Genomic DNA, 18,715 nt, shown 5'->3' on the forward strand with positions numbered 1-18,715 from the left:
GCTTTTCGCATTACGCCTAAAGTTTATCAAAAACTTGGCATTTTTCCACGTGAAATTTTTTTAAGATTTTAAAATTTGAAATTTTAATTTTTTATAATTAAAAGCATACTTTTTTTAAACCAATGTATATCTTTAATTTTGCTACAAAAGCCCCTTGGAATATAAAATTTACTTAATTTTTACAGAAGATTTTGAAGGACTGCTATTTCATTTATTAATAGATTCCCCTTTAATGTCACTGTAATATTAAAAACTAAAATGATAGGAACACTTAAAATGTCCCATCCTTATATTCCATAAGTAGGTTTTTCTACTACTTCAACCATACCATCAACTCTGTCCCCTGCGTTTCACACAGCTCTTAGTCCCAATCAACTCAACGTATAACCTTCTTCCAGGGCAGTAAATCTTAACCCATTTCTTTAAGGCGGATTTACCAGATGCCTACCTAGGAGGCAAACAATAACAGCTTTATTCTTCACCTTTTCCCTCCCTTGCTGTTCTCACACATAGCAATATACACACAACACCTATTTTCTGCATTCGACTAAAGAGCTTAATAATTGAAACCAAAAGAAGGAAAACAAAGAAACTGCACAACCAATACCCACTTACCAGGGCTTCCCTGGTGGTGCAGTGGTTGAGAATCTGCCTGCCACTGCGGGGGACATGGGTTCGAGACCTGGTACGGGAAGACCCCACATGCTGCGGAGCAACTAAGCCTGTGCGCCACAACTACTGAGTCTGCGCTCTAGAGCCCGCGAGCCACAACTACCAAGCTCGCATGTCACAACTACTGAAGCCCACACGCCTAGAGCCCGTGCTCCGCAACGAGAGAAACCACTGTAATGAGAAGCCCGCGCACCAGAACAAAGAGTAGCCCCCACTCGCCACAACTAGACAAAGCCCGCGTGCAGCAACAAAGACCCAACACAGCCAAAAATAAAATTAATTAATTTAAAAATACCCACTTATCAGTAAAAGAACTCCAAAATACCATTGAAATTAAAGAATAATTGTAGAGATTAAGTAATTAAATAGATCTTAGGATAGAAGTGGTAATAGGAGAGACAAAGGGTAGCAGACAGTAGATTCATGAAAGAAAAAGCAGTGAGCAGAAGATACACAGGGAAGGCAGTGGCTTCCTTTTGTTATATGCCTGTTACATATTGAATTTTCTCCTCAAAACTTAAAAAGGAACACAAAACATGCAAACACATAAAAATCAATAATTGCAAAGACAATGACAGAAATTTCATACTTGTATGGTGATGGCCAAGTACTGGGATCCTGAAGCACCACTCCAAGGGCATAAAGGACAAGGGTCTGCAAAAAAAAAATTACTCTAGCTATTCAAGGTCTAACAGAGACAAAATGATGCCCAGAAAGCCAACTTATCTAAATGCTCTTTTAATATAGATAGTGAATACAAAATAAAAATATAAAATAATAGAAGAAAACACAGGCCATTATTTTGGTGATCTCATAGTGGGAAGGATGAGCATGTCACAAAATATGGAAGCCATAAAGGAATAACAGACTTCACTCTATGAAAATTTAAAACCCGCATCCAGTAAAAATAAAACAAAAAACACACCATAAAAAAAAAAAGTAGAAGATAAATAACATACAGGAAAAAAAATGTGCCATATAAGTGACAGAATTAATATGTATAATATACAAAAAGACATATAAACTCATTAGAAAGAAGTTAAAGGAAATACAAACTGTTAATATATATATGAAAAGCTGTTCAGTCTCTCCAATGATCAGGGGAAAGCAAATTAAGAGACAATTTTTCATATAAGATTCATAAATCCAGATGTGGTAAGAATATGGAGAGGAAAAGCATTCTCATAAACTGTTGCTCAAAGTATAAATTGCCTTTTAGAGGGCAATTTAAATTTTACACACATGTGCTGTTTGGCCCCAAAACTCCTTTTCTAAGGCTCTCCCAATACCAGTACAAGTATACAGTTTGTAATAATGAAAAAAATTAATGTCAATCTAAATTTCCATCAATGGGGACTGCTTAAATAAATTATGGTACATTCATACAATGCAATACTATGCATCCATTAAAAATAATGAGTTGGATCCATAGTAAGTGCCAGTTGTATCAATTGCCATGGTACACTCAATAAAAGAAGAAAATTAAAGTACAATATATAAAGAGTACTCTTTCACATATGAATTTGGTTTTTAAAATACATACGTATACATGTATATACACACACAGAGTAATACACATATACAGAAAAAGACCTACAAAATAAACACTAAACTAGTCACAGTAGAACCTGTGGAGAAAGGAGCCTTTCTTTTATATTGTTTGAACTTTAAAATAAGCACATATTATTTTGTCATTTAAAACTTTTGTCTTTGATTTAACAATAGGTAACATATATTGGACACTTTAAACAATAAAATTTAAAAACACACACTAACAGAGTTGAGAAGAATAACTGAATGGGTTAAGTACACCAAATGTTTCCTACCTCCCTAGGAATGATAAATTTGTCAATCTTTCCTTCAATATCTTGAAGCCGGGCAGAAACTGGGGTCAGTCTGGCAGTCCGAACAGTTTCACAAAGCACTTGCCGACAATACCTGTTTAAAAAAATTTTTTTTTGAAGATCTTTATTTTGGGAGAGGCAGTTTGAAATGTATATACATTTTAAAGTGTCATTCAACAATTTTCATAACCTTCCTAACTTGAAATAGTCATATCATAATTCTTATTTGCTTAAAATACATTATATATTAGAAGTATATAAAGTCCAGGTGAGTAAGGATTTAAACAAATAAAAACAACTTTAAAAGTACCAGAAGAAAACTTGAAACAATATTTTTAAAATTTTTGAGTAGAAACGTCTTTTTTTTTTTTTTTTTTTAAAGTAAGGTTTCTTTTATTTATTTATTTATGGCTGTGTTGGGTCTTCGTTTCTGTGCGAGGGCTTTCTCTAGTTGTGGCAAGCGGGGGCCACTCTTCATCGCAATGCGCGGGCCTCTCACTATCGCGGCCTCTCTTGTTGCGGAGCACAGGCTCCAGTCGCGCAGGCTCAGTAGTTGTGGCTCACGGGCCCAGCTGCTCCGCGGCATGCGGGATCTTCCCAGACCAGGGCTCGAACCCGTGTCCCCTGCATTGGCAGGCAGATTCTCAACCACTGCGCCACCAGGGAAGCCCTAGAAACGTCTTTTATTTTTAATAAAGGATTTAATAAAAATTTTAATAAAAGACGTTTCTACTTAAAAATTATAAAAATACTGAAACAATGAAGGATACCATAAAGAAAAACACAAATATTGAACGATATGACTATGGGAGGCTTTTTTTCATACTTGCAATCATCATAAGTAAAATTAAAAGCTAAGTAGGAAAAATATTTACAGTAAATATATCCTTAATGCATCAAAGCTCTTTAAAAATTCATAATTAAAATGATCAAACACCCCAATAGAAATATGGACAGAAAATATAAAAAAGCAATCCACAAAAAAAAAGAAAAAATGCTAATGGCCTGGAAACCTAAGAAATGATACTCAACCTCATTAACAATGGAAAGATTGCCAATCAAAGCAAATTTTTTTTACCTGCCAGATTAGCAAAGATGAACAAGAGTACTGTCACAGACAAACACTAACAAAAAATAAGGAAAAGGTTCTGGTATAATGTTATAAGTCATAATTCTAGTTATTACTTTAAAATGTATATCTCAGAAATAACTAAATTTCCTTGTCAATTGCATTATTATGAACTTTCATCAAATCTTTAAAAAAAAAATAAGGAAAAGGACATTCGTATTCAGTTGGTGGAAGTATAAATTGGTACAACCTTTCTGAAGGATAACTTGGCAATATATATGAAAATATGACGTGTGCCTCCCAATGAGAATAAAAGCTAAAATGTATTGAAATCTTGCTATGAGACAGTTCTGTTAAATACTTTCTATGCAGTATCTCCTTTAATCCTTATAAGAAACTCATGGATGCTATTATTTTTTAATTTTACAGATTTTAAAAATGAGGCAATTGTTTAAGAGTGCACAGCAGGTAAGTGGTACTGGTAGGATTCAAACCCAAGTCTGTTACTCCATAGCCCCTAATCGTAAACACTACACTATTGCATATACTCTTAAATAATAATCTCACACAATGCAATACTATGCATCCATTAAAAATAATGAGTTGGATCCATAGTAAATGCCAGTTGAACCTTATTAATAGAAATAATCAGAAATATCAGCAAAGATTTAAGCATAGGAATGCTGATTTTTGTAATTTCTAAAAGCAACAAAAACAAGAGGAAACATCCTTTCCTCTTTGAACAAATATTTTTTGGGTACCTAATACATTAGGAGCACTGCATTAGATATTGAGCTACAACAGTGAACAAGACAGATACCCTCAAAGAATTTCAAAGTCTACTTGGCAGGGGAAGGGACGGAGGAAGGGACATCAAGAATGAACAATTAAAAAGGCACAGTATATTAAAAACGTAAATACAAAAAAAAAAAAAGGCACAGTATAAAATAAATGTAGTTTATCATATGTAAATTATACTTCAATAGAGTTGATTAAAAAGATGGATGGCAAAGAAGTCAATGTCAGATCTCCTCAGCTTAGTTTACCATGGCTGTTCTGCACAACCAGTTGAGTGTATTCCTAGAAACACGGCTTCTTATTTAGGGTGCTACCGTCAGGAAGGCTTTGAAATTACTAGTGGAGCTACTCCATTCCAGAAATTTCTCTGATTGTTCTTTTTATTGACATCTGTTCTGGTTTCAGTGAATGCAATAGCTCGCAAATTATCTGATGATATTAATTGGAATTTTATAATAGTTCTCTCCAGCCTCTCTTTAACCTCTATTTCCTCTGTGGCCATAAAGATAAGTAAAAGAAGTAAAAAAAAAAAAAAAAAAAAAGGCACAGTAACTGTTATGATAAAGGAAGTTCAGGGTGTTAGGGAACACATGGCAAGAGCACCTAACTAGAGAAAGGACTTTGCAGAGAAATAAACACTTAGGCTGAGACCTGCAGAAAAAACTGGAGTTAGCTAGAGGAAACAGGAAGAGAAAATCTCGACAAAAGCCAGAAGATAAAAAAGAGTGCTTTACATTTGAAGAAACAAAAGAATTTCAGCACAGCTGAATCCAAGGGTATGAAGAGACACAAGTAATGAGATAAGGTGGGAGAGGAATGCAAGGCCTAGCTCCTGAAATGCCTTATAAGCTAAGCTGGTGAGTTAGGGCAACCAGAAGTCACTGAAGGATGTTACGTCGGGGAGTCTGATCAGATATGACTCCCCAGATACAGAAAGATGACTACCACAGTGATTCTCAACTTTGGCTACAGATTAGAATCACCTGAGAAGCTTCTGAAAATTTCTGATGCCCAGAGATTGTTGGTTTGGGATTGGTCACAGGTTACGTGTATTTTTAAAGTAGCTGAAGCGATTACAGCATACAGTCACAGGCTCCAACAGCAATCTGGAGAATGCATAGGAGGGAAGCAAATCCAAGGCTGTTGAAATATCCCAGACAAGCTGATGGTGCTCTAGGCAGTGGGGACAATGGAAAGAACTAAAACTAAACTTCCAACTAAATGTTGTTTAGAAAGTAAAATCAACAGAACTTAGTCACTGATTGGATGTGGAGTTACTACGTATAGAAACGCTGTCCACAGCACATTTAGAGAAAAAATGGAATTTACAGAAGTTACATGTTTTGTATTTTTAAATGGTTTTAATTTTTTTGCATTAAATACATACATATATATGCATAGAAAAAGTCTAGAAAAACAATACAGATAGTTAACAATTATTATCTGTTTTACAAAGGACATTCACCTTCCACTTCATACACTTCTGTATTATAAAAACTTCAAAAAACAAGTATGTGGGAGGGAGGGAGATGTAAGAGGGAAGAGATATGGGGATATATGTATATGTATAGCTGATTCACTTTGTTATAAAGCAGAAACTAACACACCATTGTAAAGCAATTATACTCCAAAAAAGATGTTAAAAAATAAAAAATAAATAACTTAAAAAAAACAAGTATGTATTACTTTTAAAATTGTAATAAATAAAGCTTCCTACATTTTAAAGAATTGGTAACAAAAGTCTCCCTGTGAAACCCATAGCTTCGAGTTCTTTCCAATGGCTGTATCCCTATCTTCTTTTCTATAGTTGAAAGATGATCCAAGGTAAGGTTGCTTGCTACCCAGTCTCAGACTTCCAACCCCCTAAGAAGTCACAGCTGCTATTTTTTAAAATCTTTTTAATTAAGGTATCACTTACATATAAAAAAAGTATCTATTTTACCTGTACAGTTTGATGAATTTTAGTAATTGTATATAATTGTGTGAACACAACCACAAGAAAGATATAGAGCATTTCTCTCACCCTAAAAAACTTTCCTCATGCTCCTTTGTAATTGATCCCCTCCCCATTTCTGGCCCCAGACAACCACTGATCTTTCTATCACAATAGTTTTGCTTTTTCTAGAATTTCACCTAAATGAAACGTATTGTAGGCAGTTTTTGTGTTTGATTTTTTTTTACTTAGCATAAAGAGATTTATCCGTGTTGTTGTGTGTACTGATATTGTGTTACTTTTCATTACTTGGTAACATTTCCTTGTATGGATATAACACAATTTATCTATTCACCAGTTGATGAACATTTGGACTACTTCCAGTTTTTGCTATTATAAATAGTATTACTATAAATGTTTGCATACAGGTCTCTGTGTGGACATATGTTTTCATTTCTCTCAGGTAAATGCCTAGGAGAACTGTTGGGTCATATGGTATGTTTAACTTCATAAGATCCTGCCACGCTGTTTTCTAACAGAACTGTACCATTCTGCATTTGTACCAACAAGGTGTGGATGTTCCACTTATTAGATATCACTGATACTATTTTATACAGGCTCATGTAAAGGTTTCCCAAAACTACCTTAAGATTTTAAAAAGCAAGTTAAGTTATCCATTAAAATCTGTAAGTAAATACTTTAAGTCCTGTAAAAATATATAGCTTTCCTAGATATTAGCATTAGCTTTAAATTAGATAAACCAATTCAAATTTACCCTTTAATGATCTCCTCTTTCCTTTTATTGTGTTCTTACCTGAGCTCCTCAATTTTCTCTGGAGTTACAGGTCCCTTCCCAAAAACTTGGTCTATCTCTTCATATAGTTTTTTCTGAACTTCTTCATAGGTGGTTAAAAAACAGACTGCCCAGGTGCACACTAAGCGAAAATTTATATTAATAACAATGAAAGCAGCTAATTCACAGTTTGGGTGCAGAATAAGAAACAAATTTTTTATTTTTTGGTATTTTCTTTTTTTTCTGATACAGAAGATACATAAATGCTACCAAAAGATAAAACAAGATTGTTCACAAGATTTGTACTTCACTGAACAGAACATGAATATTTACAGAATATTCCCAAAAAGAGATAGTGAAATCTAGATTTCTTTCTGAAAACTGGCAAGTAATCAAAGGCACTTAATACATTTTACCTTAGGTAAAATAGTAATGATAATAAATAAACTTCACATCTGGGGAAGTGTTAAATGTTGATAACTGTGATGAACTGTTTGGTTCAATCGACCTTGTAAAATCAAAAAATTGATTTATCAATTTCCTCAGGAGCCTTAATTAAATGATTCATACAAATCAAAGTAGCAGGAGATTTACTTACAAATCATTACTCTAAATTTTTACTTGTAAAGGTAGATACACTGGTTCAAGAACTGCGACTGATTATTGCTTAGGACAGTGGTTCTCAAAACTCTTCTGGGAGGTGGCTGATGGCACAACCCCACCATCCACAGATCCTGACTCAGTAGGTTTAGGGTGTGGTCCAGGGATCTATATTTCTAACACATACCACAATTATTTTGATGAACACCAACATTGGAAGATCACTAGCTTATGGCTTACTTTTGCTTAAAATGGCTATGGATTATAATCACTGGGGAAATCAAAAGGTAAGAAAATTAATTACATGATGAACATAAAACAGAGGAAACAGAGTAGTTATATTCCCTTTAGGAATCCACTGGGATTACAACTGTTCAAATGGAACCATCCAGACACATAACATCTCTTTCCCTAGATTATGCCTGATATGACTCTATGTACAGCTCTACTTTTTCTATGTCAAGTACTTCTTAAAATGCATTTAGTAATTTCTACTTCTGCTTATTAATTATCTCTTTCCTGAGCTAAAGGGCTGGCTTAAATTTATCTCAACGTTAATTTTTTTAAATGTTTGCCAAAGTCACTTATTATCCAATTCCAATGCCTGGAAAATACATAATTCACTTTCTGCACTAAATATTATTATCAATAAAATCAACAGCTACCTCATGCTCAATTATTTTGATAATTTACTCACATCCAGAGTTCATAAAAGGCATAGGAGTAGCGGACCTTAACTTTTTCCAACATATGTTTCTTTATTATGGCTTTTGAGTGAACTGCAGAATTTCTATTTCACAAATGATATGAAAACTTATGCGGACAGTGTACAATATGTACATGTATGCAATTTTACAACAATATGTAGTAATATATAATATTGAAAGATTTAGCACAAGGATTTGCATACAGTAGGCACTCATATACACTGATTGACTAGATTATCACTTAAAATTAATTTAACTGTATAAGCTTAATAACCTCAAACATTGGTTCTTTTGTACAACTCTATTAAAGAGTATGACAGGGGGATAGCTTTAAAATGGGACTTTAAGCCACTTAATGTTCTTTAATTATAATATTGAATCAAGACACCATTTTATAGTTGAAAGATACCTTGGAGGTCACCCTTATTTTAGAAAAGGGAAGAAATGCAGAGTTCAGTATCTTGCTCTAGGCTAAGACTTGCTAAGTCGCAGAGGAGGGACTTTAATTAAGGCTTCCTGCCGATCTTAACTCTCAAAATTTCAGAGGTGCCTTAAAAAATAACCAACCCACATGCAAAGAAACAGCAATACTCTGACAATTCCCCCTAAAAACTTCAAAAAAGATTAAAATATTAAATCAACCTTGGAAATGATCACTTTTTATGGTATCCAGAGTACAACTGATTCAGATTTTTTGAATCTCTTCAGCAAAGATATATTTTAATGTAATAAATTTTTAAACAAGTATTTAAAAGGTTTGATACATTATTTTTGACACATGCTTACCTAAATTCCATTTAATCTATAATATCTGGACATGTCTAGATATCAAAAATTTTACAAAGAAGAAATACAGGAAATTTACATTTATACTCATCCTTTTTAAAATTTTCTTAAACAGAAAGAGTTGTGAATGAAATCCTTCAAGTTAACATAAATTCTTTAGATTTTAAACTGATGTTTTAATACCTCCTTTAACATTTTATGTCAGTATATTTTTATGGATTTTTATGGATATACAAATTTTTACAAATACTGTATGAACAAATGGTAGCCTGATAAACTAAAAACCAGTAAGGAAACTAGAAATATATCACCCATTTTAGAATTTTAAATAATAATCACCTTCAGTTCCACCAAGAGAAGAGTTCTTTTTAAATCATGATTTCTGTGGACTATATCCTCTGTTGGTAGATCTTAATAATAGCAGACTAGATTGAAGTCAAAGTGAAAAGCCACAGCAGGAAATTGAAAAGCTCACAGCTCTGGCTGGAAAGGTGTCAATAGCAGTTCATTTTAAAGGAACTAACTAGAATTCACAATCCATAAACTGTGTCAAGAAATTTATGGCAATGTTCAGAGGTGGCAGAGCATCTGGGGTTTAAAAAAAAAAAAAAAAAAGGTGCCTGTGTGAATCAAGCCTTTCAAACAAGAATAGAAAAAGAAAAATGAAGGGAAATTATAAAGAGGTCTTGTAAACAGTGTTTCCTTTATTTTAGAATAGCTTTATCCTTGTATATTTTATAACCTATCTCAAAAACAAATCAATTTATACTTACATTTTGCAGTTATTATGCAACTGGCCAGAGAAAATATCATACTGTCTTCTAGGATCTAGGAAACAAAACTAAGTTTAGAAAGTGTGAAATGTAAGGTGGCCTATATTAGGCCCTAGTAAAATCACCTAGAGTACAAAATGGGAGTTAAGGAAAGGGAAAACATGTTATTTCTTTGCGAGGTTTTCACTTAAAGAAAATCTACATAATGAAAAAACCAACCGAAACACTGCACTGCATTTTTGATACAGTGAACACTTACCCAGTAATATTACTGGCTCATGATACATCAAACAAACTGGCTCAGTGCTATCATTCTAGCTTGGCCTAGAGCAGCAACGAAGACTCAGGAACAGTGAAGAGCCTGCCACTGTCCTGGAGCCTGATATAATTCCTGCACCCACACACACCCAGAAAGCCGCTTTTGTCTACGAGGACTTGCATGCATAGAGCAGGGCAGAAGGGTCCTACACTGAACAGGTAGGTGTGGCAGTAACAGCTCCACTCCTGTCCTCTGCCTGACAACACCACAAACACACAATATCCCAGTGGTGTGCTGGGGTGACAGACACACACTGGGAACAAGCCAAGCTGCCACACCTGGTCATGTAGGCAGAGCAGCTTAGTCAATACAGGCTTATGCAAGTCCTCCTCTTTTACAGTCAGAGAACTTTGGTTCAATATTTGCTTACTCAAATATTGAATACTATATAGCTGCTTCAAAGAACTAAATAACAGGAGACTAAATACTAAATACTATTTATGGATGATGTACAATAAAAAAGAAAAAAGCCACTGAATTCTAGGAGGGCGTCTGGGTTAAAGTGGATAAAAAGCACACTCTATACATGTCTGATTATCTTTTGTTTGATAAACATTTAACAATTACATCACCTGTTGGTCATTAAGGTCCCCCTGTACTAAGGAGTCAATGAAAATATGTTCACTGAAGTTCCTTCCTTTTCGTTCTTTTATGATTTTCTTTAAAATAGATTCCAGTTGCATAAGGGCTTAGAGAAGAAAAACAAAAAAAGATTTTAGGATATAAGCATTTGTGAGGATTGAACATTTTTCTGTATCTCTACAATGTTCCTATGTGCAGAATAAAACTTTCAAAGTTAAAAGTAGTAACCAATAATGCTTTAAAAGCTAATTTATGTTTAAACTCAGCTACTTACTTTTCTTCTTTTTGCTAAATTTAACACATACACCAAAAAGTGCATAAAACATACACGCACAATTTAACAAACAACTGTAAAGCAAACACCCAGGTCGAGAAATAGAACAATGCTAGCCCCTTAGAGGCCTTTTACACATATATCCCTCCCCTGGTATTATTCACCTTCCTTCTAAATTCTGTCCTCTTAACTCCATTGTCCTCCCAAATCAGGCATCACTCATTTAGAGACTGAAACAGATGTGAAATAATCAGAAAGGTAAATTTCTGACACTTGGAAGATTAATCCAACTATCAAGAAAACTATCCACAGATTTCTCAGGCCCCATCTTACTTGACCTATCATAGCATCTGATGCTGGTCACTTACTCTGTATGAAGCACTTCTTCATTTGGCTCCTAGGATTCCACACTCTCCTGGACTCCACACTTTCCTCCCACTTTACTGCCAGCTCATTCTCAGTATCCTTTGTCCATTCCTTCTCACCTCTCAAATTTCTTAATGATGGAATGCCCAAGGTCAGGGATCTCTTTTCTTGGGCCTCTCCTCTTTTTCTATTTATATTCATTACCTTGGTGATCACCATTCTCAAAGCTTTAAATACAATCTATGTACTGAACACTTCCAAATTTATATTTCCATTTAGGATCTCTTTCCCCTGAACTTCAGTTTCATATATCTGACAATCAACTCAACATATCCACTTTGACGTCTGAAGCATACTAAACATAAACATATCCAAAACTGAAGTCGTGATCTTTCGCCTCAAAACTGGATCTTTCTACAGTCTGCCCCATCTTATTTCCTATTAATTTCATTTTCCAATTACTCAGGCCTAAAATTCTGGTGTCTCCTTCTCTCTTACACCCCATATCTAATCTGGCAGTCAATGTTGGTGGCTCTAATCTTCAAAATACAGAATTAATCTCTCTTACTCTTTTTTTAAAAATTTTATATTTTCTGCTACCCACCACCTAGTCCAAGCCACATTATTTTTCTTGCCTGGTCCATTGCAGTAGCCCCCTAATTAGTCTCCCTGCTTCTGCTCTGAGCCCCTTTATGACAGCAGCCAGAGTGATCCTTTAAAAATATAACTCAGATTCATAATTCTGCTCAAAATCTTCCAGTGGCTTCTTCCTATCTCATAGTAGCAACCTAGTCATACCTAAGCCAGACAAAATCTGTTCCATCCCCCCAATCTTTCTGGTCTCATTTCCTTCTATTTTTCTTCTGACTCATTTCACTCCAGGCATACAGCTCCCTGATGTACCTCAAATATATCAGGAAGAATCCTACCTCAAGGATTTTGCAACTACTTGTTGTGGATTTACACATGATCTGCATGGACTGGTTTCCTTATCTCTTGCAAGTGTTTGCTCAAGTCACCTAATCTTGGTGAGGCCTTTCCTAATAACCTCCCCACCCCTAGCACTTCCTATCCCCCTTCCTGATTTAATTTTCTCCATAGCAACTTTCATCTTTTAACACACTATTCAGTTTACTTATTCAGATTCTCATCTGCCTCTTCCCACTAGAATGTGGTGCCACAAGGAGAGAAATTTTTGTTTGTTTTGTTCACTGACATCTCCCCAGGACGAAAAATATACCAGGATATTCTAGATCTTCATTATTTATAGAATTGAAGGAGTCTAATAACATGTTAGTGATTAAAATGAGAAATTGTTAACACTGTACTGCAATGGTTCCCAAACTTTGCTTACATTACAATCACCTAGGAAGCTTTTTATAAAAAAATCATAAAATATAAACCACACCTCATACCAATTAAATCTGAATGTTTAGGAGCGAAAGCCAAGCTTCAAAACAGTTTAAAAGATGCAACGTGTAGCAAAGTTTGGGAACTACTGCTGTACATTCTCAATCCTACAAGTACATGAGGATAATCTGGAGAGCTTTTATAAAAAAAAAAAAAAAAAAATCTGACATCCAAAGCACCTCTATCCCATATTCTGAATAAACTGATTTAGGGTGGGGCCTGATCTTCAATATTTTTTGTTTTGTTCTAAGTTCCCAAAGTGATTCTAATGTACAGACCAGGTTGAGAATTACTCACTTAAACAGAAGAAGAAGTGACCCAGCCATGAGTTCCCACTCATATAAATACCAAAACATAATCATTTTCAATAAAAGCTCAAATTTGATCTATGCCCATGTTACAGTTCAAGGAGCGTATCATACTAGACAATCTACTTTTATTTAGAATCAAAGAATATAAATTATTAATTTTCTTTTTATATTAATTTAAACCAATATTTGTAAAATACATTTTTTATTAGGGGTAATTAATCCAAATGCATCCATCAAGATAGTCAGAATGGTAGACGAGCAGATAGCAGAAAACGTGTCCATTAAATTGGCTTTTCTAGACTTACGCTGGACACTGAAGGAATCACCAGAATGGTAAGCCTCACAAGGACAGGGATTTTTTGTCTCCTATACATACATAGAATAGTGCCTAGCACATAGAGGCCTCAATAAATATTTGTTGAAAGAATAAAGGAAGAGAATCTTGGGAAGCAATACTATTATCCATGAAAAATAATCCATTATTCCAATGCAGCCTATGCATTTTAATTTACCCTGCTTACTTCCAAAACAGAAATTGCAGCAGCTCAGAATAAAGGTATTAAAGGATTACAATCATTAAATTACTGACAGAAAATATAATACAAAAGAAAAAAGGGGGAGCACACGTTGGGGGGCCATCTTAAACTAAAATTGCTATTTTTCTGTGTAGATTTTATAAAGTTGTAACCAATGCTAAATAGTTTTGAAAATATCTTTACTCAATGTTATAACGGCCAAGAATTTTTTTATGTTGCTACATTTCTTGCAGATTTATCATGTTGATATTATTTCCTTAGAAATTCCTATATTGTTGGATATTTAGGTTTTTTTGGTTTTCTACTTGTAGAAATAGCACTACAAAAAAAATTCATGAATATTTCCTTATTTTAGATAATTTCACTCATTATTTATGACTTTTTTTTTTTAATTTTTATTTATTATTTATTTATTATTTTTATTTTTGGCTGTGTTGGGTCTTCGTTTCTGCGCGAGGGCTTTCTCCAGTTGCGGCAAGTGGGGGCCACTCTTCATCGCGGCGCGCGGGCCTCTCACTATCGCGGCCTCTCTTGTTGCGGAGCAGAGGCTCCAGACGCTCAGGCTCAGCAGTTGTGGCTCACGGGCCCAGCCGCTCCGCGGCATGTGGGATCCTCCCAGACCAGGGCTCGAACCCATGTCCCCTGCGTTGGCAGGCGGACTCCCAACCACTGCGCCACCAGGGAAGCCCTACTCTTAACATGTATTTCTAAATTACTTTCCCAGGATTGTACCCTGACACTTTCCATTAATCCTGTAGGCTATACCAGCTCTCCAGCACCCTCATTCTGCAGTGAGTGCTAGAGTTTATTTACTAATTCACTGCTTTTTCCTCTCTTTTAAGAAAAACTTTCATAATAGGAAATGTAGGGAAAAAAACATAAAGGAAGAAAATATACATGACCTATAAGTTCATGAATCAGACATAGCCCTATTAAAATTAGGGCACATTTCCCTTAGTCCTTACTAAAAATTAATAGTGGTAAAACTTACCATCTTCATATTGTTTTTTCCGAGTTGTACTTTTATCAAGTGATCCATCTAGAAAGCCTTTTCCAATCTCCGACCAAACCTGAAAATAGGAAAACATATCTATTATCTAATATGTAAATTTTCCAAATAATATCAAGCAATCTAAGCTAACAGCTGGAGAACTTCTGTCTCACCAACAGAACTGTTAATTAAACTCTCCCTTTCAAGTGGGCTGCATAATCATTTACTCCATAGTCTTTCAGGATAGGGCACAAATATATTTTAATAATTTCATTCAAAGTACTTCCAAACTAATTATAATTAGAAAGTCAAAAGTTCCCTTCCTTTCAAAGAAGTATATGCACAGGGAGGAAAAGAACATTGCAGTAGAGTCAATTCTCAATTTTTTATTATAATGGCACCAGTGGATAAGTAAAATTCATCGGGAATTCCAAACTTTTACTTCACCTGCAATACTGATAAGCTTTGGCTGAAATCCAGAAAAAGGTTAAAGATTAGTCTAAGGTTTAGAGAGGGTAAACAACAGAATAGGCTTCCAATTATTTCAAAATTGGATAATTAGCCCTTAAGAAAAATTGTTTATAATTCAAAAGTTCTGAAAGAACCTGGGAAAGGACAAAACACTTATTAATCAATGCTAAATATTTTTAAAATTATTAATAAACAGTCCTCAAGTCTTATCTTACAAAGATATGTCTTTCAGATTATTTAAATGTAAAAAATTAAACTATTAAAAGTACTGTAGGGCCTCCCTGGCAGCGCAGTGGTTAAGAATCCGCTTGCCAATGCAGGGGACACGGGTTCGAGCCCTGGTCCGGGAAGATCCCACATGCCACGGACTAACTAAGCCCGTGCGCCACAACTACTGAGCCTGCGCTCTAGAGCCCGTGAGCCACAACTACTGAAGCCCGGGTGCCACAACTACTGAAGCCCGTGCGCCCAGAGCCTGTGCTCCACAAGAGAAGCCACTGCAATGAGAAGCCCGCGCACCGCAACCAAGAGTAGCCCCCACTCGCCCCAACTAGAGAAAACCCGCACACAGCAACAAAGACCCAACGCAACCAAAAATAAATAAATAAATGATGACTTAAAGTATAGAATCTTTTTTTTTAAAAAAAAAAGTACTGTAAAAATGTAGGAATACCCTTAAAGTGAGAAAGAAGTTGCTAAGCACAACACAGAGCACAGGGCAAAAATTCACGATGAAGAAGTTGAATGCATTTAGCTACTCCACCCTGAGAGCAAAAAGCTGAACAGACTGAGAAATCAACAAGTCTTCTTGGATCTCTGAGACAGAAGAGGACCCAGGGCAAACTGAGGCCCCCAAGACTGGAGAGACAGGTGAAAACAGGGAGTCACACTTTCCTGGAACAGACATACAAGTGGAAACTACCTCAGGAACCAGTGCTGGGGTAGGAAAACCTGAACTGTAATTGACAAATGGCTGGCTGGAGATTCAGTATGACAACTCTGACAGTGAAAAACTCCAGGAGACCCAGACACAGGGCCCCCCAAGTGAGATTTACCTACGGGAGCGTGACCAGGTTCCCACAGTAAATATAAGAGAAAAATCCCCTTAGGCTTCCAGCAGGGGGACTGAAAAAGGAACCCATTTAAAACAAGCCAGAGCACTCTGCTCTTCTTAACAAGGCCTGCCCTCAGAGGGAACTCATTAGCCAGAGTCCAACCTTCTGGGGTATTAACGGAGCCGGGAAAGGGATATTCAATCCCAGTCAGGTCTAGTCTTTCACGTGGGAGAAGGGAAGTACCAAACTCCAGCCTATTCCAGCCATCCTTTCCCACCTGAGGGGGGAGAAAAAAACAGAGAAACACTTGCGAAGTTCACAGTCCAGATGCATAGGCTCACTAAAAGACAGACCTAATCACAGGATTATGGAATGCTTCCCCTTTCCCCACACCTCACCACCGCACTGCTAAAGGCCTATATACACCAGTTTCTTTTACACAGTACATCATGTCTGGCTATCAAGAAAAAGTTACGAGGCATACCAAAAGGCAAAAAACACAATTTGAAGAAACAAACCAAGCATCAGAATGGCAGGAATCTTGGAATTATCAGATCAGGAATTTAAAACAACTATGATTAATTGCTAAAGGCTCTAAAGGATAATAGGCTAAGGGCTCTATATGATCCTTAAGTAAAGGATAAAGTAGACAGCATGCAAGAACAGGTAGGCAATGTAAGCAGAGAGATGAAAATCCTAAGAAAGAACAACAACAACAACAAAAAACTAGAGATCAAAAATACTGTAACAGAAATGAAGAATGCCTCTGACAGGCTTATTACTGATAGTACACTGGTTTTGGCTTGGGAAAGAAGGTGTGATCTAGAGGATATATCCATGGAATCCTCAAACACAGTTTCTTACAAAACAAAAAATACTCTTTGAATATGATCCAGCAATCATACTCCTTGGTATTTACCCAAAGAAGCTGGAAATTTATGTTGATACAAAAACCTCCACAAGATATTTATGGCAGCTTTATTCATAATTGCCAAAACTAGTAAGCAACCAAGAGGCCCTTTAGTAGGTGAATGAATAAACTGTGGTACACACAATGGAATACTATCCAGCTAAAAGAAATGAACTACCAAGCCATGAAAAGACATGGAGGGGGAATTCCCTTGTGGTCCAGTGCTTAAGAATCTGCCTTCCAATGCAAGGGACGTGGGTTCAATTCCTCATCGGGGAACTAAGCTCCCACATGCCGCAGGGCAACTAAGACCGCACGCCCCAACTACTGAGCCCAGGCGCTCTAGAGCCCATGCACCACAACTACTGAGCCCGCATACCACAACAAAGAGCCCGCGCTCTGCAACGAAAGATCCCACATGGCACAACGAAGATCCCATGTGCCACAGCTAAGACCCAGCACAGCCAAATAAATAAATAATTTTTTTTTTAAAAAAAAAGAACAAAAAGAAAAGACATGGAGGAAGTTTAAATATTAATACATATTGCTAAGTGAAAGAAGCCAATCTAAGGGTATATATTGTATTATCCCAATGTCATACAATATTCTGGAAAAGGCAAAATTATGGATACAAGAAAAAGATCTGTGGTTGCTGAGACTGGGGGGGACAATATTATAATGATGGATCTATGTCATTATACATTTGTCCAAAGCCACTGAATGTACAGCATCAAGTGTGAACCCTTACATAATCTGTGGACTCTGGGTGATTATTATGTGTCCAATGTAGGTTCATCCTTGGCAAAAAATGCACCATTCTAGTGAATGATATTGATAATGGGGGAGACTATGCATGTGTGGAAACAGGGGGTATATGCGAAATCTCTATACCGTCCTCTCAATTTTACTGTAAACCTAAAACTGCTTTAAAAAGAAGTCTTTTAAAAAAAGCACTATAGGGGGCCTCCCTGGCGGTCCAGTGGTTAAGCCTTTGACTTCCAATGCAGAGAGTGCAGGTTCGATCCCTGGTCGGGGAGCTAAGATCCCACATGCCTCACAGCCAAAAAACCAAAACATAAAACAGAAGCAATACTGTAACAAATTCAGTAAAGACTTTTAATTAAAATGGTCCACATCAAAAAAAATCTTTGAAAAAGAAAATAAATAAAAATTAAAAAGCACTATAAATAAAAGTAAAAGCAAATGAAAATTGAGATAAAAATAAAAAGCTCTTACAGATTAGTAAGAAAAAGGAACACATTAATAGAAATCTGGGTGAAGGACATGAGAAAGCACCCCACAAAAGACGAAACACAAGTTGTTCAGCAAAAATATTAAACAATGTTTAACCTCACAAACAATAAAAGAATTATAAATTTTAATCATAAAAAATCATTTTTTACTTACAAGATAGGCAAATATTTAAAAGACGCATAACTCTAAATGTCAAAAGCACAAGGAAAGAGCACGCTAATGTTGGTGGGAAAATAACTGGGACAATGTGTTTGGAGGTCA

General features: G+C 35.8%; 1 protein-coding gene across 1 annotated transcript in view; it reads right to left on the bottom strand.

Annotated features, from left to right (window-relative positions):
- The window catches only part of CYP20A1 (cytochrome P450 family 20 subfamily A member 1), a 66,515-nt gene that overhangs the window by 15,788 nt on the left and 32,012 nt on the right, over window positions 1-18,715 (bottom strand). The window contains exons 6-11 of the mRNA XM_068544629.1: window positions 14,765-14,843; window positions 10,867-10,982; window positions 9,976-10,030; window positions 7,131-7,251; window positions 2,499-2,610; window positions 1,262-1,326 (exon numbers count right to left, since the gene is read on the bottom strand). Coding sequence (XP_068400730.1) covers window positions 1,262-1,326; window positions 2,499-2,610; window positions 7,131-7,251; window positions 9,976-10,030; window positions 10,867-10,982; window positions 14,765-14,843 — 548 coding nt within the window. The remainder of the gene's footprint in view (window positions 1-1,261; window positions 1,327-2,498; window positions 2,611-7,130; window positions 7,252-9,975; window positions 10,031-10,866; window positions 10,983-14,764; window positions 14,844-18,715) is intronic.

Source organism: Eschrichtius robustus, chromosome 5 (genome assembly GCF_028021215.1).
Source record: "Eschrichtius robustus isolate mEscRob2 chromosome 5, mEscRob2.pri, whole genome shotgun sequence".
NCBI lineage: Eukaryota > Metazoa > Chordata > Mammalia > Artiodactyla > Eschrichtiidae > Eschrichtius > Eschrichtius robustus.